The sequence below is a fragment of the Plectrocnemia conspersa genome, unplaced genomic scaffold, assembly GCF_051122295.1.
Source record: "Plectrocnemia conspersa isolate PC_06_02 unplaced genomic scaffold, ASM5112229v1 ptg000003l, whole genome shotgun sequence".
Taxonomy (NCBI): domain Eukaryota; kingdom Metazoa; phylum Arthropoda; class Insecta; order Trichoptera; family Polycentropodidae; genus Plectrocnemia; species Plectrocnemia conspersa.
This window is the reverse complement of record NW_028277167.1, coordinates 3093516-3117901: the sequence shown is the minus strand read 5'-3', so window position 1 is coordinate 3117901 and position 24386 is coordinate 3093516. Positions and strand designations below refer to the sequence as shown.

At 27.4% G+C, this 24386-nt stretch overlaps 1 protein-coding gene across 1 annotated transcript in view; it reads left to right on the top strand.

The window, feature by feature from the left end:
- LOC148236367 (PAS domain-containing protein cky-1-like) overlaps positions 1-24386 on the top strand; it is a 135129-nt gene that overhangs the window by 46982 nt on the left and 63761 nt on the right. Inside the window, exons 2-3 of the mRNA XM_088183057.1 lie at positions 963-1144; positions 17344-17402. Coding sequence (XP_088039183.1) covers positions 963-1144; positions 17344-17402 — 241 coding nt within the window. The remainder of the gene's footprint in view (positions 1-962; positions 1145-17343; positions 17403-24386) is intronic.

The following is a 24386-nucleotide window of genomic DNA, read 5'->3' as shown; positions in this document are numbered from 1 at the left end:
CTAGTTAAAATATAACTAAACTTTAATTTAAAAACAATATATAAAATATAAAAAAACATTTTCTTTATTAAACTTGCCATTTATAAAACTTATTAAAATTAAGTTGAATTACTAATTAAACACTAACCAAATTATTTAATACAGTTTTATATGTTAATTTATATACTTAAAATTTCAATATTTTTATGAAAAATAATATTTTTAGGTAGGGTTTGTCATATTTAAATTGATATATAGTAATGATTTTAGTAGTTTTAATATTGTTCTATGCTATGAAATTTAAATACTGACTATTAACAGACTACATAACTTTTATTATCATATATAAATTGCACAACTTTTTGTGTTTAATATTAATTCATAATAAAAGGGCTATGTTATATCGTTTAAGAACAAATACATAAATAACAGCAATAAACTGCTCTTAATCTTTCCTAATAGTTTGAAACAATTAAAATTATAAAACAATACTTAGGAGGCTTTCGAGAGCGTGTCGTAACACCACACCACACAGTCCCCAGAATGATTTACAACGTCGTAAACTTTCGAAATTACATGATCTATTACCGTTCTTATCTGACCGAAACGGGGTGACCACACACATACACACACACACACACACGCACACACAAGCAATCGGTTAGATTTGATCTGTTCGTTCGCAGCCTCCGTTCCGGTGCAACATTAACGATCGCCGGGTATACTGTAAATTTGTTAATGGCGGCCCTTGTAAATTTTCACTTTTATGGAGGAAATCCACAACAGCGCCGGGGTCATGGGTCAAAAGCTCCGCGTATGGGAATCGGCGGCTTTGAAATAATTTCCTCTCACACAACACACACAAGCGTATATGTATATAATATGTATTGTATATGTGTTTATTTGTTATTTTTCACTATTTAAAGAGATTCTCAATTATCATATGATTTTATGATGTATGTACATGTGTATGAATTTTGCAGGTTCGACACAAACAAGTCGACGAAAGGCGCTAGTAAACTCAGGCGAGATTTGATAAATGCAGAAATCGCCAATCTTAGGGATCTGCTGCCGTTGCCACCTTCAACTCGTCAACGTCTTTCGCAACTACAACTCATGGCGCTAATCTGCGTTTATGTGCGCAAAGCCAATTATTTTCAGCAAGGTAAATATGTGTTTTTTAATGTTGTTAGCATATTAAATATTTTATTGAATGTATTTCTAAAAACTTTTGATTAACACATTGAATACCGCGTGCATAAATTTTTGCGTTTCAGAAACCTTGTGTTGTGTCTGTGTGCACAAGTTTGTATGTTTCTGCATTTGAACTTTATATATAGAACACGTGCTATACTGCGTATTTACCATAACTTTTTTATTAAGTGCTTAAAACTTGGTTTAAAAAAATCGTTTCAAGATGTACTTCAAATCAGTGTTTACCTTGAATATTTCGCCTCCAATAGAGATGCACACTTGAACAACCAATGTGTTTGAATATTTACACAAAATTAAAAGTTTATGTATTATTACCGATGGTAACAATACAGTTTTATTTACGCAGTGATTCTAAAAAAAAAATATTGGAATATATTATGATTTATTGCGTTTTTAAAAAACGGAAGTTATTTGGAAATATTACCATACTTAGTAGTAACTAAACAAACCATTTTTTATTTCCGGGGCATCTTTCTATTTTCCCGTGTAATTGTAAGTTTCGGTGACTTTTCTCCTTCTTCTCTGCAACAAATGTCTAAAACAAATCACCAATAAACAATCTTGTGCTATTTTCTATGCTTGACAAATAGTCACAAAAAAATGTAGTTCTATAAAATTGTTCAAAATTTTTGGAGGGTTATATTCTGACCATTTAAATGTCGCATCAGGGTTATTTTTATCGTACTTTTACGCATTTAGTATTCTTAGATATTTTATGATATTAAGATACATTTTTAAGATTTAAATAAAAAACACATTTTATGTCTATTTATCAAAAATATTGATCAAAAATAAAAAGTTAAGCAACTTATATCAAATGATTATGTTAAACCTATTATTTTAAGTTATTGAAAATTTCTGGTTTAAACTTAAAGAGTATCACTATATTTATAAATATTTATATATTTATTGTTTTAAAATCAAGCGTATTATTTCGAATAAATTTTTTTTTTCATGTAAAAGGAACATATGCGAGGATTTCTATAAATTTGGCTAAAACGTCATAATAGCTTTTTTATCTTCAGTTATTAATTATAAATATAATATATAGCACAATGTAGATTTGCAATAATAGTTTATTTTAAACTGCGATTATTACTAAAAGTGCCTAGTTTTTATTACTAAAATATTTCGAATCTAAAAAATACTTTGGATTTAGTATTATTTTTGGTAATGAAATATTACATATTTAACAATAATTTATTTTTTATAGCTTTTTTATTTTTATATGTATTTTAAATGTACAGAAGTGATATATTTGCTATTAAAATTGCTACAAAAAATAACTAATAAAATATTTTAATTGAGCTATTTTTAACATGTGGTAGGAAATTATAGTATATTTTATTATCCACACAATAATAATTGCATTTTTAAACGTTTTCATAAATTATATTTATTTTTTTAAATAAGTTTGTAGCGGTTCCGCTCGTCGATGTCTTTTGTGTTTGTATATATTGTATCAAACTTTTAACGGATATAGTAATTTTAAATAATAACATTGCTATTTATATATCATTTAATTATAAAAAAAAATAAAATATATTTCGCCAAGCTTTCTCAATTTTTTTAGCATACATTAAATTATATATATTGCCAAAATGATTTCGTAGTATATTATATCATTCCAAAAAATATGTTTCAATTGAACAAAAATACCCACAGAATGCATATTCATCAGACAGCATATTCGATTAGCATTTTCTGCATGTTTCGAAGGTCGTACATCCGAAAACGTGAGTCGAATCCTCGAAAAATCCCTTCCCACGCTCATTCCGCATTAATTCCAAACATTTAACCACTTCACACTACCGTGCGTGCTCCATCATCAGCATTCCGTCAAAGGGCTTCCAAGCATTCCGCAAAAAGATCAGAAAGGAACACAGCAAAGACCTCCGATTGTGCCCCGAAGACATGTGGTCCAGATATCGACGGCGCGAGACCATATGATCCGCCGCGTTGTAATATGTAAATTTTATTACTTTTTAATAAACGATTTGCCGTTCGCCGAGATGTTATCGCTAATATATGGCCTATGTGGTGATGTGCTTTTTTGTTCGTTTATTATTTCGAGCTGGACAAATTGTTGCCGGCAATAAAATTATGCATTAGATAATCATAGAGTGCGGTGGAATGCGTGTTTGATCTAGATACAAATCGACGATGATGATGATGATATCTGTTTTGGGCGATGATCTCAATTATGACGTGAGATTATTGATATTTTTACGGCGAGATGAGAAATGGTCAATTTTCACCTTAGATTGGACACATGTTAGTGGCTATTCATTGACCCATATCATCGTTTATTGATGATTGGTAATTATTAAGAAAGGTCTAATAAAATTCTCTCACGGTTTATTTGATTATGAATATTACATTATTCAATACCAATATTTATTAAAATTGATTTAACGAAGCTTTTTTAATATTAATAAATAATAAATAATATAAATATATATATATACATATATATTTTTTTATTATTTTAATAAATCCCTTAAAAAATGCTTCCTAAGAAAATACAATATAGCTTACATAGATAACAATAAATATTTTTCTAGCTTATATTTACTATTTGAAGTAATTTTTTTAGGTAGTATTTTGGTTGGCTCTTCTACGTTGAGGAGATAAATGGCCTCAGCATTTTCGTGATCCTTTAGCCTGTGATAAGGCAAATTTATATACGATTTTTGATATTTTCTTTATCCCAATGTTTCATAAATTCTATACTAAGTTCTTCTCTTTTTTTTGATTTAATTTTATAATTTTATAACAGAATGATTTTTCCATTAAGGTATACCGGCATATAGTTTATATGTCGATTGATGAAATTCATATGCACTGAATCACACTTATTTAGTTTGATTCTTCACTTCGAAATCAATATATTAAAGTTGTGCATTTTTAGTATTGTAATGTTTTATGTCTAATGTTTTTTTATTATCTGGGACAATTCACTTTTCTGCGGGACATCAGGTTTAATTTTCTTAGAAAAGCTTAAAGGGACATCCTTTTTCTGAATTCCAAAATATCTATTTGCGAGATAAGATTCCAGATGTATGCCTAGCTTAGAAGATAACGTTTATATAACTATTATATATAAATATTTAAATCATGCATCACCTTGTCAAATGCCTGAGAAATGTGATGGAGCAGATTTTCATTTATTTTATTCCTTTACCATAATATTTTTTAAGCACGTTTATTTTATTGATATACGTATTAATGGTTTATAACCATTTTCATGTTTAAAATTTGTAAATAGCTAAAATTTGATAAGAAAATAATAATATAAAACGAAACGCTTGTGGTTATAATTTAAGGGGAAAAAATAAAATATATTTTACAATTTAAGCAGAAAAAAATAATAATTCAAGAAATAAAAAACACTCAATATATCAGGTGATAATTTTAGTAGATTTCATTGAAGAACTAAAATTATTGATAGGCCTCTAAAATAACATGTGATTTGGCATTTTGTGTCTGTATTTAAATTAAAGGTGGCTTTTATTATAATTTCCGATACACGAGATTAGTGAGTGTGTGTAGTTTTGAAAGATATTTATATATTTTCTGGTATGAAAATGACAGTGATTTTTAGTTGTTGGTTATTAAAGGCTAATATGCAATTTTTTAACCCTTTGCACTCCAAGGACAATTTCAAATTTTTTTCAGCAACCCAAGCCATTTTCAGTAATTTTTTCAATAATTAGGTTTGAAGTAATACAAAAAAAATAGGTTTTAATATTACATATACCGTATAAAAGGGGGCTTAAATTATGATGACTCTTTAATTTTAACATTATAAGCATTTATTTGGCTAATTATTTTTTTAAAAACAAGTATGCTACTTTTTTTAATACCAATTGGATATTTTCCCACAAGTTTCGCAATAATATGTTGTTTCTTAATTACCTTTGCGACTTTCGGGATTTCAGTACTAAATAAAATAGTCAGAATAATAAAAAAACCTTCACGGGAATAAAATATTTTATCAAAAAATGCATTCGGTAATAAAAAACCTGCAACCATAAGGCATGCCATAAATAATTGCTATATTTATTATTTATGGTATTTCTAATTGTTCAGAAGCTTCATCTAAAATATGTATATAATAGTCATCAACTTCACTATTTTAAAATTATTTTTTGATAGTTTGAACCATCCTTCTGTACTATAAATTAAAAAAACACTAATTTTAATTTATAATTGACTAATCGCGACACAGACTATTGTATCAAGCACCCGCTGCATCTGCCGAGTAATTTTAGGCAGGCCATTTTGTATTAATTCCAGATGACGATGCGTATTTGGTAGTATAATAAAAAATTTGTCTCTTTTTAAAACATTATCTAATGTTTCCAAAATAAAATAAATATTGATCCCACCTCGACGTAAAAGTTCAAGGAGTTAAGATTAGTATAAAAATGTATATTAAATATATTATTTTTAATAGCTTTATTTTTAGCATTTTCTATCATTCTCATTATATGCAATGGTCGAGTGATTTCTTGATAGTGAAATTATCCTTTTCTTCTCAAATACGGGCATCAGTCTTTTGATAAGAAATTGCGCAATTGAGTCGAAAGGATGCTTTTATGATCTGTGTTATTTTAATGTTTGTTTTCGTTACTGCTTTTCAATTACACGTTCTGGGATCAAGTCGTTTTTAAAAGCTTTCTTTGTATTGATTTTTACACTTCAAATTTCACGATTTTTAAGTACATGGATGAAATTTTAAGAACTTAATATAAATATATTAGTAACAGAATAGAACTGATATATAATTTATTCTGCTTTGCCAAAATTTACAAAAATATTTTTTAGTTATATTTACATAATACAACAATAATATTTTCACTCGTCACGTCGATTTATAAAATTTTAAATATTTAGTATTGAATTGATACATCTTTGTAATAACTTAAATATCTTTTATCAACTGTTATCTCTTTGTATATTTTTTTATGGCTACAATTCTATTTGATTGATAAGTAATAATTTTTTTCACAATTAATGAATACACTTTTTTATTTCAATATTGATTTTAGTGATTTTATTAAAAAAAACACTGTTCCGGTCTATTTTTATATGCACCACCTTTCTTAAACTCACAGTTATTCTCATAAAACCAAAAAAAATCACTAAAGCTTCTAACCGCTGTTTGCGGAAGTAGAACGGAATTAATTTCGGCCATATTGCTCCGGAATTAGGCACGGCCGCTTTTTGCTCATATCTTAAACGCTTTAGTTTTTTATCATCTCTCGCATTACTGGGATGAAGAAGAATATGAAACGAAAAAAAGGACGAGGCATGAGGTCCAAATTGTACGTCTTTCCGTTTCGGCCGGCACGACTATACGCTAAGCGGTCGATAGCTCAGAGCAAAACAATTTGTGTTAAGTCGGTAGCGCTTAGCAATTGTCGGACTATCTCGATGGAAATCGCTCGGAATTTTATTCCGGCGATGAATACAAACATAGTATTGAAACTCAGCCAGAGGTGACCAACAGTTTATTTATTGCCGTGAGAATTTTGGACACAGTGCTGATAAAGTCTTCGCCTTTATGGTTTTTGTAGTTTTTGACTACGTTCCTGAAGGCTGACTGTGTTAACACTGACTTTGAATTCAGATCAGTCAAAATCTCCCTTATTTGTAGTCCCACATATTCCTTCTTTTATTTTTGCATTGCTGATCCTAGTAAACTTTTTCTTCAAGTACTTCTTTATACAAGCCTTTGACATAGCTTCTCATTAAGCCCAACTTAATGTGTAAAAGTGGAAGATGAAGATGGTATAAATTTCATACGCCTTTTTCTTCAAAACCATCATTATTTTTTTTTTTGAGAAATTGGTGTAAGCTCACCGCACGTATAGCAAATACAGTCAGAACTGTTTTTCACTTTCGAGGCATTTTTTTTACTATTTACTTAGAAAAACACATCAAAATACGTGTTCAGTTAAAGAGAGATTATAAAAGTGATTGCTATAAAAATCACCGGAAAATTGTTTCCCGAAAAAAATGAAATTACACACATTTTGCAAAAAATTAAATTCCACAAAAACCTGACGGGCTAGAAATATTTTTTGCCGTTTCTGAAATCAGCGTAATTTTTTTATCGGAATCAGCTATTGACGTTAAAGGGACAAAAATTGTGTTGACCAGTATAATTTTTCTGAAATTTTTCAAAAATAAAATTAACGAGACCCAAGATTTATACAACTGATATTTTAGTCCAAAACTCAGCTTAAAATGCATTTTAAATATACTAAGCATTATATTTTATGGTTTTTAAATAAGATTAAATTGATTATAATTTTTTTAAATAAATTGTTAAAACTTAGATCACAAAAAATTGTAAAATTATTATACACAATTTTTTGTGATCTAAGTTTTCTTGTCTTAATGGGAAAATCATTTTGCGGTACTTATAATTTTAGAACATTTTTATGTGAGACAAAATAACAAATATAATTGATCCATAAAAATATCGATAGCTTAATTTTTAATAAATAAATAAAAACATAAAAATATTAAATAATGGAAAAAAAATTGCAAAAAAAACATATGAGGCGTTGAGATTAAAAAATGGCTATAAATTTAAAAAGCAGTATTTTTTTATTATTTTATTTATATTAAAGCTAAAAAATAACTTAATTAAAATTACACAACTACTTATATAAAAAATAACTTAATTAAAATTACACATTTTTACTTCTCTATAAATAAGAAATAATTGTGGTTACAAAACAAACTCAACTCGCAGACAATTATATTTTGATTTGATTCTTAATCTCTTCAATAAAACCAGAAAAAAAATGCAGGGCCATATAAGACATTTAGAATATCAGGGGCAGACAAATATGTATAAAAAACACATATTTTTAATAATAAAAATATGTGTTTTTTATACATATTTTTAGGTCAAAAATAGTTCAAAATACATTTTTCAAAACTATTAAAACTTAAATAATTTTTCATTACTGATACGTTGATACCCTGATACTAAAATTATTTGTAATTTTACTTAAAATAAATATATAAATCCAACATGTTATACTTGCTCTTTCACACCTTTATTACCTAAAAATATAACTTTAATATTGACAATGACTAAGCCCATGCTCCTAATTTCAAGTCGATTATCTCGAAACATTGTTTTGAGTTTGCATCAAATATTCTCAATGCATCATAAAAATATCATAATATAGGTATTAATTAATTAAAATATTACATAAAAATTAATACACTGCAATATTAATAAATTATAAAACTGCATTATAATTTATAAATAATAAAATTCCAAACTCCGGTCACGCTACTCACGCGGGTCAAAAGCTCGCGGGCTTTAATCCGCCGTTCGCGATAATTATCCCCGGGGTGTATTTTTGCATATTGCGCTAAATTGCAACCGTCGGTTGACGACCCCTGTTGCAACGATTTTGATCGGTGATCGGTGGCATGGGAACCTGCTACTGGTGTTTTGCTGTAATAAGCAGTTCGGGCGGCCGCCTATCGGCCGGGGGCGGATCGATCCGTGGAACCCCCAAGACACGAACATATGTATAAACACCACTCTAAATTATTTTTCTAAAAAAAGCTGTGTGTTTTCATCTAAAATTATGCGCAGTATCAAAACATTGCGTGTGAAAGATCGGTTTTGAAAGATGAGTCAGAACTAAAACGAGAAGTTGGCGGGTCACGCTAAAATGAGGCATTTTTATAATTTAATATGCTTATGAATAAACATAATATATATACTTCAATATATTTTCTATATTATATAAATCAAGATGATCATATAAACATAACTTTTTATAGATTTTTTAACTGAAAAGTAAATAAATTTTGCCTGCGCAGTTATGTAGATTTTTATATCAAATTATTGTATTTTAAGCTCTAATGCTTATTGAGTTTCACTTAAAAAAACTTATTTATATATTTGGAAAAACATGTCGTGAAAGCTGTTCCTTATAAATTAAAGCTTAAAAATGCAATTTAATTAACTACTATTTTTTTTTTGTAAGAGAAAAATAAAATTAAAAATATTGCTATTGTGATTATTATTACATAATAAATAAAATTAGTGTCTTTTGTGACAAAAATAATTTGATTACGACATGATAATTTTGCTCTGGTGCGATATCACAAAGACGGTAATCAAGACGAGACAGGTCCGGGTAAAAAATGAGTAAAAGCTGCCCGGGGCTCCCATTGTGCGGGGAAAGCCGTGGAAGGCCACACCGAAGTGTCGATATCTTTATGGGGCCCTCTTCGCCAACATCCCATTATTCTCTCTCTCGGTCGATGCTTTATTGTCTTTCGCGAGGAGTACAAACATTCGGGTCTTGGGTGGAAACACAACACCTAATTCCTTGTGCGAAACGCACCCAGGTATGTACAGGGTCGCACACGCCTTTGGAATTCACGCGCCCGCGGGTCGATAAATTTTATTCTCCATTATGCGGCGTTCTTTACACACTTCATAATGTGGTGTTTTGTTGTTTCTGATGTTATTGAAAAAAGGCAATGTTTTGAAAAGGGTTAAAAAATGTTATTATGTAGTTGTGAAGATGTAATTTTGTGGGCTAAATGTCAGTCTAAAATATATTTAAAATTAATATTTTATTAGGTATATAGTTGAAAATAAAAATTGAATGTATATACAATATACTTTTCAGCATATCATAGTATTTTAAAATGGCTATAATTCCATACGATTTAATACAATTAAAATACAATTAAATAAAAAAATCATTTTCCTATATATAAGTATGTCTTAATAGTTATTATATACTCCTAAAATACGCTTATTTACTTAGATTTTTACTATGCTTAAATTACAAATATCGTTGTGCTATCAAATATGCTTTATTTTATACCCACTTCTATTAATTAATCACATTAAAATTATAATATAAAATAATTTGCTTAAAAAGATCACCATTTATTATTTATTTTTAAGATATAGGCACTAAAAACGGCACCCCGACAAAGCCGCGCAGGACAATCCCGCGCCGGCTAAGCTGCGCCGTCATAGCCGCACAAAGTCAAAACAAAATTAATTTTATAACATTGTTTTTATTTAATAATAATTACAAATATATATAGGAAAAGGGAGGCGTCTCGCTGCCGCTCGCGCCGACTTTCACTGTGGAACCAAACAACCTAACCTTTTTTTATTGATATTGTATTGATTTATTTTCATTTCGGTATATTTTGTAACTGTCCAGCATCATCCAATCTATGACTGACTGTTCAAAAAGCGAATCACTAGTTAAAGAGCTGTCCACAAAACAAAATACTTAAAATTAAAAAAATCATTTTCTTTCATTTTATTCAATTTTATAATTTTGATTTGCGCGGCAATGTCGGCGCGGCTTTATCGTCGCGGCAATGTCGGGGTTGTATTGCGTGGCTATGTCGAGGCGGCTTAGTCGGCGCGGGATTGTCCGGCGCGGCTTTGTCGGGTCCCCACTAAAAACAATATGTTAAATATAAACATATTTTATTAAGAGCTAAAGCTGAAAAATCAATATCCGTTTATATTATATTAATATAAATCGTGAGATTTATTTTTACTGAAAACTCATAAATAAGTTGTGGTTTATATTTAAAAAATCTTATTAAAAAATCATGTTTATATAACAAATATCTAAAAAGAATACTATAGATATAGAAAAAATATTTGTTAAAATTGAGCATTTTGTAGAATTTTATTGTATCATTATTGCTAATTAATAAAAAAATAAGCCCAAAAAAGTTAATTTAATAAAATAATTTCTATTAAAAAGCATATTCTGAAGCATATTAAGTATACATTAAAATAAAAAATGAACAAATATTACATTAAAAATATTTTTTTTAATATTATATTGTGAATACAAATGATTTTTTATTAATCAAAATTTAATGAAAAAATAAAAAAAAACTTTTGTGTTTAGCTAAAAAATAAGTAGCGAATTTAAAAGTAAGGTAAATTTAATTTAATAAAAAATATATCGAATTTTTTTTTACCATTGTTATTATAAATAATAATAATAGGTGAAAAATTATTGGAAGTAAAAAATAAGCAACGTATTTTGATGTTATTTGATAAAGGGAAATTTAATTTAAAAATATAATATGATTTTTTTTATGTAAAATATTTATCGTATTTTAAAATATAATATATAAACATATTTACAATATATTTTTAATACTAAAGAAAGTAGGGAGCGTATAATATTTTATTTTTATGGTAAAAATAATAAAAAAGAGGTACATGCAATCTAAAAAAAAACATAATAAATCATTGGTTTTAAATACATGTACTTTTATGAAATATTGTAGATAATAAATAATAAAGCATGTATAAAGTAATTAAAAAATTAGTAGAGCAATTTGAAGTACCTTGTAATATATCAATTTATTTAAAATAAAAAATGATTAGAATAAAATTAATAAATATGTATACATAAAAATAAATATTATCTCATAAAATATTGTATACATAAATAGTAAAAATAGTTTTAATACTCAAATATATTGGGATTGAATTTTAAAAAATATGGTATTATTAATACATATTATTAAATTAAATTAAGCTTTTAAAATGTGACGCATTTACAATATTCTAAAATTGTTAATAAAATTACATTTTTTAAATAATGTGTTTAAATAAATATATTTATTTTAAATAATGCAAATACACAAAAATACTAATGAAAAAATCGTTGGTATGTATTTCTTTTTTAAAAATAGTGGCGCTTTTAAAAATGGCCCATATAAGTTTAATAAAAAATATATCGAATAAGTAAAAATAATATGTGATTTTTAAAATCATAATTATTTACAATAACTGAAAATCGTCTTATTAAAAAATATGCAATGAGTGATATCAATGAGCAGTAAAGCGATAAACCAAATATTGCTTTACAAAATTACTGTGTATTAAAAACTCAGTTGATTTAATAATCTATAAATTAGAAACATGTGTTTTTAACTTGATTTCTAATCGATTTTAGAGTAACCTAACGTTTTTTTACGTTAATCCACATTAACTCTAAAGAAACGATATACGTTTATCCGCAACGAGCCTTTAAAAAAATCATTTAACACCAATTCAAAGCCTGACTGACCCTGAAATAACACGATATTAAACGTTTAAATGAAAAATTACACGTCTCGTGTCGGAAAGTTTTAAAATAAAAAATATATTAATAAAAAAACACCTCTCATTGCGCACGACGACGCATTACGTCCGAGCGTAATTCAATTACGTGTCGTTATTCCGAACAAACTCTTCTCGCGATATAAATAACGATTAATAACGATAATTCATAACGCTTTCCGCACTTGCCGACCACCGGTGATAAATTGCCCGCCGCCGAGTGATTTACACTCAATGCAATAATTTTTAACGATACAAAATGGACACAATGTGGCTTTGAATCGGACAAACTTTATTATATTGCGGGGAACAATTGATTTTCGATCGGCGCGAATACACCCTTGTGGCGTGGCTCACTTTAAACCTGTTTATAATAAAATATATACACGTGTTTATATACATTGTATTTTTCGTAAAAATGCGCCGCCGTATTATAAATACGGCCGCCGGGTCTATTATTACACCGCGGGCCACATGACCTTATGTGAACATCGCGATTGTTTGGAAAAAACTCTGATTACGCGTAACAATATTGCCTGAAAATATTTTAAGTATGTATGTTTTTATTGTGTATTATATATGGCCGCCATTTTGTTTAACTCTTCTGTCATTTCAAAGATACAATAAATCGTAATTCGATGACAATTCGTGACCCGATTGTTGAAAACGATAGTTATTGTCAATGTAATTTATTGTTTGTTAATTATTACGGTTCGTGCGTGCTTTATAAATAATATTTTTTTCTAAAACGTTTACTATAATATCGGTAATATATATATTAGAATATTTTAATTTAGATAAGAAAGTAGATTTGCGCTTTACCGCTCGTCAATATCACTATGCATATTTTTTATTAAACGGTTTTAATCTAGTGTTGAGGATTTTGATAATATATGTAAATATTTTTTATTCAATATTATGATACTAAAGTAAACTGTACTTTATATTTATTACTTACCAATTTTATAATACTCATGATTTTTCCTGATAGTATCTTAATTTACCTTCATAAAACTTAATAAGAAATTGAATTTATTATTTTTGTCACATGATAATATATATTTTTTATAAGCTTTTATGATCTCCTCTTGCCAATTTTTTAATGCAAATTTAATGGCTTACAAAAATAATACGACTAGTAGGTTTAATATTTTATAAATGAAATATTTTTTAATTTTATTAATTTTCACATAGATAATAAAGTAATTGTATTGTGTGTAAATGAAAGAACAGCATTTAAAAATAAAAAATAAATATAAAAGTCGAAGCAGATATGCAAATAGTGTGGCAAATGGTAGTAAAAGTGAAAGTGATGAACTCCCAAGCAGTTTTATCTTTAAAAATGTTTATCTTTTTATAGATTGAACATAATTTATCATATTTAAACTTTTTTGTTTTTAAATTACAACTTTAAAATATTAACCATTTATTATGTTTCATGTAAAAAAATTCTTACTGCAACATATTTAGGTTATTTTTTTCGGATGCATCTCTTAAATAAATATAATATAATAATAATATACTTACAAACAAATAACTATACCTTCATTTTACTTAAACACATATAGTGTTCTATATTTACAATATCTTATTATAATATTTTTATTTAATTAATATCTTAACTATTGTAAAGTTATTTTAATTTTTATATAAAATTTATTAGAGATTTTATTTTGAATACTACTTAGTATTTACACACCTACATTTAATAAGCATAAAAAATATTTTATTTGCTTGTGTTTTTTGTATGAATATTTAAACAAAAACTCTACTAGGCTACTTGTTAATGCGCTACTTATAAATATTTTTGCTATGAAGTAAAGATTTTCTTTTTTACAAATACTTAAGTAAACAAACATTTTTATTGTACACATGATGAAATTGATTTTTATAACCCTAGTTAGAAAGAAAATTTATTTATATTAAAAACAGTTTCCATAAAGACTGTTTAATTATTTTTTGAAAAAATTCTGAGAATAAACCTAATTTTAATATAGATAAATAGTACTATTATTTATAGCAATAGAAGTGGAAAAAAAATGATATTTTACATGAATTTTGTTTTTTTTTCAATATGTTTAATTTTTGTGAGTTAGAGTACGCTCGGGATAAGGATGCCGGTTTGTTATTGTGTGCGTGTACATGTATATGAGAGGGGGAAGCGATGTAGCGTGTACTTCGTTGTCTCGCTTTCTCTTTTAAGGACAGTCGCTGATTCGTCAACGCTGGTATTCGTCATTAAAGTGCAGTGTGGCACAGAAGTTCAATCTTCTCTAGTGATTTATTTTAAATAATTTTGTGTTAATATTAGTTTAAACCCCGGATATGCCCACTGTCCAATTGGTAGGTCACTAAACTCGTGCCACTGTTTTTTATTTATAAATGAAATTTTAAGAGAACAAAATTTCTTGGGCTTATCTGAGTTAATTGATATCAAGGCTTCATATATACACTGTAAGTTATTCGTTCTCTTACCCGTGAATTAAAATATTTTAATTATTTTTCCATTAATCCGTACGTTGTTGGTTTTTTTAGACTATTCTCTGTAAGGCTTAAAAAGTTATTATTCTTATCGTTGCACCAATGATATTTTTTTAATTTATTCAATGGATTCTAATGATTCAATAGAATCGTCGTGCCATTAAACAATCTGCGAATAATTTCTTTCCCCGTTTTATATCTTTTTGCTTTTGAAGAATAGCTAAAGACTTCATTATTTTTTTGACTAGTGAAAGATTTTGAATTTTGCAAATATTTAATTAATGACATCAATGTCTGGTTTCTTCGATTATATAATATATTTTTAATTGTCCGTTGAAATTTCCAACTTAGCTCAGATGTATGTATGTTAAATAAAAATATATTTTCTTTTAAAATAAAAAAATTAAATATTCTGAGCGAAATTGTTTTGAGCCACACAGTTCACGCACACAATAACAAACCGGAATCCTTATCCCGAGCGTACTCTACTTATATATTATATATATAATTTAGGTCAGCAATAAAAATATTTCCCTCTATTTTTATTATTAATTAAATTTGAACAAATAGCAATAACTATAGTATATCTTAACTTAATTTCAGATTTTTGCTTATTAACAATAATAATATATCATACTTTAAAATGCGTTAACATATTTTTCAAACTAAACTAAATTTAAACTTTTTTAATCCATATATTTTATACGAATTTTTAAAATGAAATTATTTTTATTATGTTAATTTCATTGGACTACTTTTGAATGAGCAACTTAAATTATATTTAAGCTAGAAATTATAACATATCAGTAAATTGTTCTGCAACTTTTCAATAACAGTTATAATTTATTAAAATATATTTTTAATAAGTAAAAATATTTATTTAACACACATGTTATATTTAATGCAATAGTAATAGTTTAAGTTATCTTGAAATAATAATATTTTCGAACCTTTCGTTAGCTTGTGTCACATTTAATAAAAACATAATTTCATCATATATAATGATTTTTATTTATATTAACAATATCTTATATTATATATTTTATATACATTAAAAATATTTTTCGTATTTAAAATATTAGGACTTCAATGAGGTTACTTTTAAATTAGCCACTAATAAATAATTTGTAAGCAATAATTCATTTAAACAATTTTATTAGTAATACTAGCATATTTAAAAAAAAAAATATTGCACACTATATTTGAGGCTATTTTTTTTATTAATGCGTATGTTTAAATACACTAATGTAAATCATATATAATATGATTTTTACAAAAAATAATTATTAATTAAATTTTATTAAGTATTTTTTATGTTATTTTTACTTTAATAAGACTACTTTTAAACATGTCACTTATATATAAATAATAATTTTAATAAGCAAAAATATTTAAAAAAAAAATTTTTTTAGATAAAATTTTTTAATTTCAATAAATATCACTGATTTATTTATTTTAAACCTATATTGCTTAAAGAAATTATGTTAACTTAAGCTTATTTATAATAACAAAAAATATTTTTTGTGAGCTTTTTAAAAATTCAATTCGTAATATTACTTTCTACGTGTAAATCTTATTCAATTAAATCCAGACACAATAATAATAGGCTATTCGTAAAACACAACTAAAAAAAAATATAAAATACTATACTAAAATAATTTTAAATGGTATACTATAATTAACCAAATCAGTAAATTAACAATTACGCTATAATTAAACAAATTATATTTTTAGAAAAAAGACAACATTACTTTTAAAAATTCAACATTTTTCACGCATTGAAAATTCTAGTTATAATAATGAGCTTAAAATATTAAAATTATTTCTTTATTAAGAAAAAGTTTCTTAACTAATTTAAATTGTACTATGACAATCCAATATATTTTTATTAAAGCTATTGCATAAATAGGTTTACTCTAGTGTCTTAAATGGTTTAATAAGTCGTCGAAACATTTTTTTCATTACTAAAATTATTTTGGAGTACTAAAAAAATAAGCCTATTTAAGTTAATTAGTAAAAATATCTCGAGCATTTTTATGTAGCAATCACTGAAGTTCTATAGTTCTTCTCATTATTTGATTCTTCGAAATTGACCGGTTAGATTGCCAACGACCATAGTGAGTCGCAGTAATTTATTACTGTTTCTTTGTGTTTCATTGTGCAACAATGCCCAAGGTACAATTCTGTACCACCGCCGGACAAAGATACGATATTATTGAAATCTGATTCAAATATCACTGCGGTAGGTAAGGTATATACACATATATCATACATTTTTTACGAACGAAATATTTTAACGCACACTCAGAAAGTCAATTTTCCAAAACATAAATTGCCTGAATCTAGAGAGTTCGTCAGGTTGAGAGGTTAGGTCATACATAAATTAGCGGTCGGGTCGTAAATTCATTAATCGGACATAATGATTTATAATTTGTATAATTACGTACGATGTTGTTAAGCGTCATAAACAAATATTAATATGTGTTTATTAACTTTTTTTGTATTGTTTATAGTGTTCAAGAGGTTTGATATAAGCCATCACGCGCCAACTCCCAACATCGGCTTTTCAAAGGTAATTAATTTTATTGTGTCCATATAATATAATGTGTACAAGTTTACGCAACTGTTATTTATTATATAACGTATTTTTATCCATATACGGATATTGTTTATTACGCAGCTGGGACCTTGAAAATATTCCGTTTTCGATAATATTGATCGATGTCAAACACAACAATAAAATAATTAAGGTCATGAATCATGAGCTGACGCCGTTTATGGCTTACGAATACATCATAAGCGATCTACGATGTCATGTCATTGATCATTGTCGAAGCTTTTTTTATATGACAGTTTAGTTAACTTGAGTATGAAAAAAATAGTTGTATATAACTACTTATTATTTTAATGAAATTAAACAATTAATTAGTAATACTATAAAAAATATTGTGTCTTATTTTTATGTATTGTTAGCTTATTTCATATCAAAAGGACATCGTGTATTATCAGATGTTTACTCTTATCAATTAACAAGAATTAGCATAAGATAATTTTTATCTAAATAACCATTATTTCAGTTGCAACTGATTTATTACATATATAAATTGAACCATATGCTTGAATCCAATGTAATGATGAACCCCATTATTTTTCATAAATTTCCCTCAGAAACGTACCACACTCGATTGTGTAATAAACATGTCAGATAACAAATCAGATTTATTTCACCTATGGCAGAACTTCAATCGAACACATGGTGGCCGTTGTTCGAATTTTAAGACGGCTTTTCCCAGTCGTTTCACGTGCTTCGCGTTTCGCTTTTGCAATTTTAAGTAATGGCCAGATGTCTCATTGAGCCGCATCCGATATTAGTCACAGGTGGGTCGAAGAGTGCTGTGTGTGAAACTGTTAAACATACAGTCCAATTAAAATTTAAATAGAGTGCAGAGCCTTATTGGTGAGGAGGCTCTCGAGGAGCCCTCTCGACTACCACGCATAAATCACCTGGCTCGCCTGCTTGTTTCGACACACGAACTTTGCATGATAATACCACACCATCGTCAAATGGTACTCGTGTTCTTGGGGAAATTCGCATGCATGCTTCGTATGTATACTTGGCTTGCGAGTGAAAATTTGACGCCGTTTATTATGATAATGTATAGTAGTTTGCGGCAAATTGTGCAGGTGTAATAAATATTATTTCATATTTACACGTGGTAGGCAAACAAGTATATTATTTAAGATGTGCAACGAAACATACATTTTTATTGTTATTTCAATGCAATTTGTTATTTAACATTTAGCAATTTGTATAATACATATTTTATTATTTCTGCTTTCTGTTTTCTTACAGCAACTAGGCACTTTTAGAAAATAAAAAAATGTAAAACTTCACACTGGATGCTTCCAAAAAAAAAATAATATAAAATGTTTGTTTATTTACTTCTTTGATTGATATTTTTTTAATTATTTTCACATCTAAAAAAGTGCATTTAAAAATCATTAATTTCATAGTCACTATTCTGTCACTTTTACAAGTGCCTTTCTTGGAAAATAATTTAAATGTATTTAGTAGGTGATCGGTAAAAGCTTTTTTTCTATCTTTTTTGACACATTTTTTGTTATAAAGTCTGATTATCTGGCCACACATGCACGGATCTGTCCGAGATGCATGTCCGGCGGACAAATCCTAACGTGTGTAGTGTGAAAAACCACAGACGTGTCTGTCTGCCGTCTGTTCACTGTCCGTGCTGTATTTTTGATGGTATCTTATGAGTTTTTGTGTGTATTCTGTAGATATATTTTTTGATTGCCCCGTTCTTTTTTTAAGTTGTTTTATTGATTTTTTAATTTAACTTTGAAGTTCATCACAAATATTGCAATTTGTTCTGTGTTTTCTTTTTTCAATGACTATGTTTTTATTAATTTTAAACAATTTTTTTTTCAAAATAGGAGACGCTTTTTATACTGTATCTTGTATGTTTTTATTTACATATTAAATTAAATTTTCTATATCTTCATGGGTTCTAGTGATAGATTACAACATATTCTTTCATTTCATTTTTTTTTTCTATAACCATACTGTGACAATTATTGATGAGTGGTCGGAAAAAAAGATCTAACTCTGGTATATTTAGTTAATATTTCTTTGACTATGCAGAAGTATATGAGATCAGTTTTTTTCTCCAATCCGGTAGCCAGTACATAAGTTCTTCCGTTTTAATTGGTAAAATGTTATGTTCTTGCATAGACCTTTAAAATAATAATTTGAGATCGACACAGTTTTACTACTATAATAGAATAAATAAACATACATAGTTTTATATTTTATAAATTGATTATCGTCCATTATCAGAATGATTTTAGACTTTCATGCTTCACCATAACAAATCTGATGTGCTTTACAAATTATGTTTGTGAATGCATTTGATTCTGGTACACAGCTTGAGATTAAATCTATCAATTTAGAAAAAGAGCTGGATAAAGAAAACGATGGATTACTGTTAGAAAAGTTACGGCTATTTTGTGTGTCGAATAGTTTGCTTTATTTTTAATTTGTTTTCGACTATTACAAGTCTTTAGTTTAGTATTTTAGTACTATTTACTACTATTTAAACTATTTTTGCTTTCTTTACGCTTGAGTTGAAAAATTGGAAAGGTGTGATTATTACATTTTGATATTGCTTTTTTTTTATTAAATAGCTACTCAATAATCGATTGTTCTTAAACATTGATAACTGTAAAAGCTTCTTAATATAAACTTGTTTTAAAGTTAAAATCGTATAGTTACATATTAAATTCCTAATTAGCAATTATAATAACGAGGTTTATTTAAAGAAAACTGTAACATTGCAGTTTACTTTTTAAGGTCAAAGACAATTCAAATAAAAATCTACTTTATTTTAATTAAAATGGGTAATAATCTTGGCTCTACTTTAAAAATCAATAATAACTATATCGTGCCAAATATTTTTATAAAATAATATCTGTTTTGTCTTGTAAATAAATAATGTCAATATTTCTATATTAATTATCCCTTAATTGTGTTTGTAGTATGGCTAGAAAATGTTTAACTTAACTTCAGCAGAGAAACGTTTTAGTAAGTTATTAAATAGTACAATGTTCTCTCTAGATATATTAACATGTATTTAATTTTTTTGATAAAATCGCAAATGCTTGAAAGAATTACTTTAAATATCATTATGTGTATCAATTTGTTGAATGATTACGATTAAAACATTGGATAAATTAAAGCAGTAAAAAAATAATTTTATCTAGCACGATAAATTAGTAGTATGAGTTGCTGATTATTAATCAAAAAGACTTGACTTTAAATCTCATCTCCCAAATTAATATCGTATTTTATTAAAATGAGCATTAGAAAAAATAAAAAAATATAGAATAGACCATACAACTTTTACAAATTACCATAATTAATATTTTTCTTGAAATCGTATATTATTCATGTTGCTTCTTAAAATAAATATAATTTGAGATAATCATAGATTTTATGTTTAAAAATGACTGCAAAAATGATAAATATATTTTAAAGATATAACTGTTGTTATTAGTTGTATTTTTATGTATAGTTTTATTGCTTTATTATAGTAGATTAAATAATTTATATTAAAAAAACTGTTGCATATGCTAGCAAAAATAATTACAGCAGTAAATTTGATACTTTAGCTTATTTATAAAAATCATAAATTTTTACAGATAACAACAAAATATATAATAATTTTGGTAGTAGTACATATTTGTATATAAAAATGTGGCTATATAGATTTTTATATATATATGATTAATCTAAATTCAATCTAAGAAAATAATATCAAAAATCATTAAAATAGCAATGTAACAAAAAATTTACAGAAGCTGAAAAAATATATTACAACAGTATATTGTAGTTTTAATAACATCAAATATTTATGACAGCTTTATAAATATCAAATATATGTATAAAATAGTAAAAAAAATGTAAAAACTTACATTAGCTAGCAAAAATAATTATCACTCTACATAAATTAATAAAAAATAATGAATCTATATAAAAAGCAACAAAAATGATTTTGAGAAACGTCACATATTTTATATTTAAATCTTGCTGTTTGCTCTTTTCAAAATTATTTTTTTATCAAATTTTAACTTAATGTAGTATTTTTTTTTCTTATACTAGTATGCCACTATTCATACAACCCTCGCAAGTGTACATGTTTCCTACCCATGCAACAATAGACCATAACGCTTCCGCCACTATATTTGACTTTAGATACTACGCGATCAGCTAAATATTTTTCCGACTCTTCAACTTAAAAAAAAAGTAAAAGAAATTTTTGGTTCAATTAGGTTTTTAATATTTTCTGATAGTAACCAATTTTAGTATAAAATTAACTTACAGTTAATGACTTCAGATGTCTAATCTCGGTGTCTTCAGGCCCACTCTCACTTTTGAGTCTTATTTATTTCTGAAAGCCACGGTTTGAGTCCTGCATCTTAGCATCTGCGAAAAAATGGATGGCCATTCGTTTGCAAAGACTTTAATTTTTTGATAAAATCTCAAAAGCTTGAAAGGATTACTTCAAATATCATGATGTGTATATTAATATGTAGATTAATTACGATTAAAACATTGCCAGCTTTGAAGACTTTTTTTGACGATTTTTGCGATAGAACATTCGATCTTTCTGGGCAGTTGTCGTTCGTTTTCTTGGCTTTTAGATATTAAAAACGACACTTTTTCTCTATAGCTCTCAGAATTACAGTCAAAACTATCGGCTTAAATATTTTAGTCAGACTATGCGCTTATAAAGAGTTACACGCCGTTTTAAGGGGTGCCCCATTAATATGGCCAAGTCTGTATTTAGATTTTTATTAATATTAAAAACATTTTATTTTAAATGATCGAATTGTAATACATTATTGAGTTACATGTGTCACTATTTTGGTCAATTTTTTGTTTATGCATATTATCCAGTGATGGGTATAATAACTATCTAACGTCACGTTTTAACGTTGCTTGTGATAGTTTCACACAAATTAAACCGCAAACATATAAATCACACATCAACGAATAATTGACCGGTCTCTGAGATTTATCTATGCCCAACCGCAAGGAGATTAAATTGAATTAAGACGTATCGCTTGTATGGGCATTGCGACATTTCGCCCGAACGGCGTGATGATACACACAGGCGGAATGAGAAGAGGCCTTATTACCGTTGGACATATTTGGCGTAATTAATTTACGGCGTGCCGTTGTGCAAAGGCTTTCCTATTAACGTGTTCAGATCCGGATCGGGTCCAATTAATGCAATTTTAAACTGGCATGATAATGCAACGGGCGCCTCGCCATATTGTCACGGGGCCGGCGTGGCAGATGCATGCAGCATCCCGCCTCTTAACCATATTAGTGCACCGAGATTAACATGCAATCAATGGGTGTTGGGTGTCAATGGTGCGCTAAGAAATTGCAATCGGGTGTGGATAATTTTCAATGTAGATCGATAAATTGTATCTATGTTATTTCAATTAAAGACGTGGATGGATGGAAAGACAGATATGCGGCAGACAGATATCACCCTAATTACTAGGAGGAATAAATTTTGTTCTATAAATCGAACCAAATGCTATAAACTAGCAATTGATGACCCTTATAATTGGAATTGCTATTTTTTTTAAATAAGGGCCGATCGCATTTTCAGAAATAAAATTCTAGTTTATGTGAATATTTTCAAACATTTTTACCCTGATGCTAAATTTATTTTAAAATACCAGTGTGTGATAAATAAAAATAACCTCAACAAAACTATCGATACTTATGAATATAACATTAAGTTCAGGATATTTTGTATTTAATAAGTAAAATTTATTTATGTCATATTACTTGTAAATTTGCTAAGCAAATTTTTTATTGCCACCAAGAAATTTCATTTATTAAATTGAAAATAGGTATCTTTTTTAATAAATCTTAAAAGCTTTGATTCACGCCATTTTAACATCAGAATACAACATGCAAAGATATATAGTTATTTTAGGATTCCACAGAGGAATATTACGTAACTATATGATATAGAATAATCGCAACGTTTCGTAACCGCATCGACGCCTCGGAATTAACTGGTTCTAAACGCTCAATTACAATAACGCCACATAACGACCTTATTTTTTTACACGGCGATGATCATTTAATAGTTACGTGTATGAAAAAAACGTAATAATAGCACTCGACCGCTTGTTATCGCCATTAAGATGCAACTCGGACTGTTGAGCAAGCGTGAGGTCGTTTCTTTGAAAAATCAATTAATAACCAACCTTATCTCCAATCTGGTCGGCACACTTGAAAAAGCCCACTATAAATTAATTTTATGTTTGTGTAAATCTAAAAATTCAAAGCAATCAATAACTTCACACGCAGTTTTGTGAAATCGTAGGAGAATATATTAAAAAGCTCAGTTTGCAGCTTTCGTGACAAAATCGCATTACGTTACCAATACTTTCTTGCTCGAAAGGTATTGAGCCCCACCTTGAGAGTGAGTTTAAGCGATTATTGTTAATAATTCTTCAACGTTTTTATTTATTATTTTAATTGGTGTACATTACGTGCGTTGCTTACTGAGCACCTGAGCTGTCTGAACACATGTTTTAACTTAGAACAGAATTTACGATTATTGTCGATCACGAAACATACACATATCATTCGGGTGACTTGATAAATTTTTAATATTTTTTATCTGTATCGATATAAAAAATATAGATATTAAATGCTTTAATCGTCCCGTGGAAAGTTACCGCGTTAGAGTGATTGATTGTAAAGTTGAGCGATAAAATGTTCTACAGCAATTAAATAAATTTGCTTTTAGCAAATCGTATCTGTATTATATTATATACATATATAAATTTTAATAATTTTGATTATTTATAAAAAAAACTAGTAACACAATAAATAATATCATTTTAATCAATACCCAATAAAAATAATTATTGTTGAAATTTACTGCTTATTTTTTTTATTTTAAATGTTTCTAAGGACGATAAGCAATTTTTATTTCGTAATAAA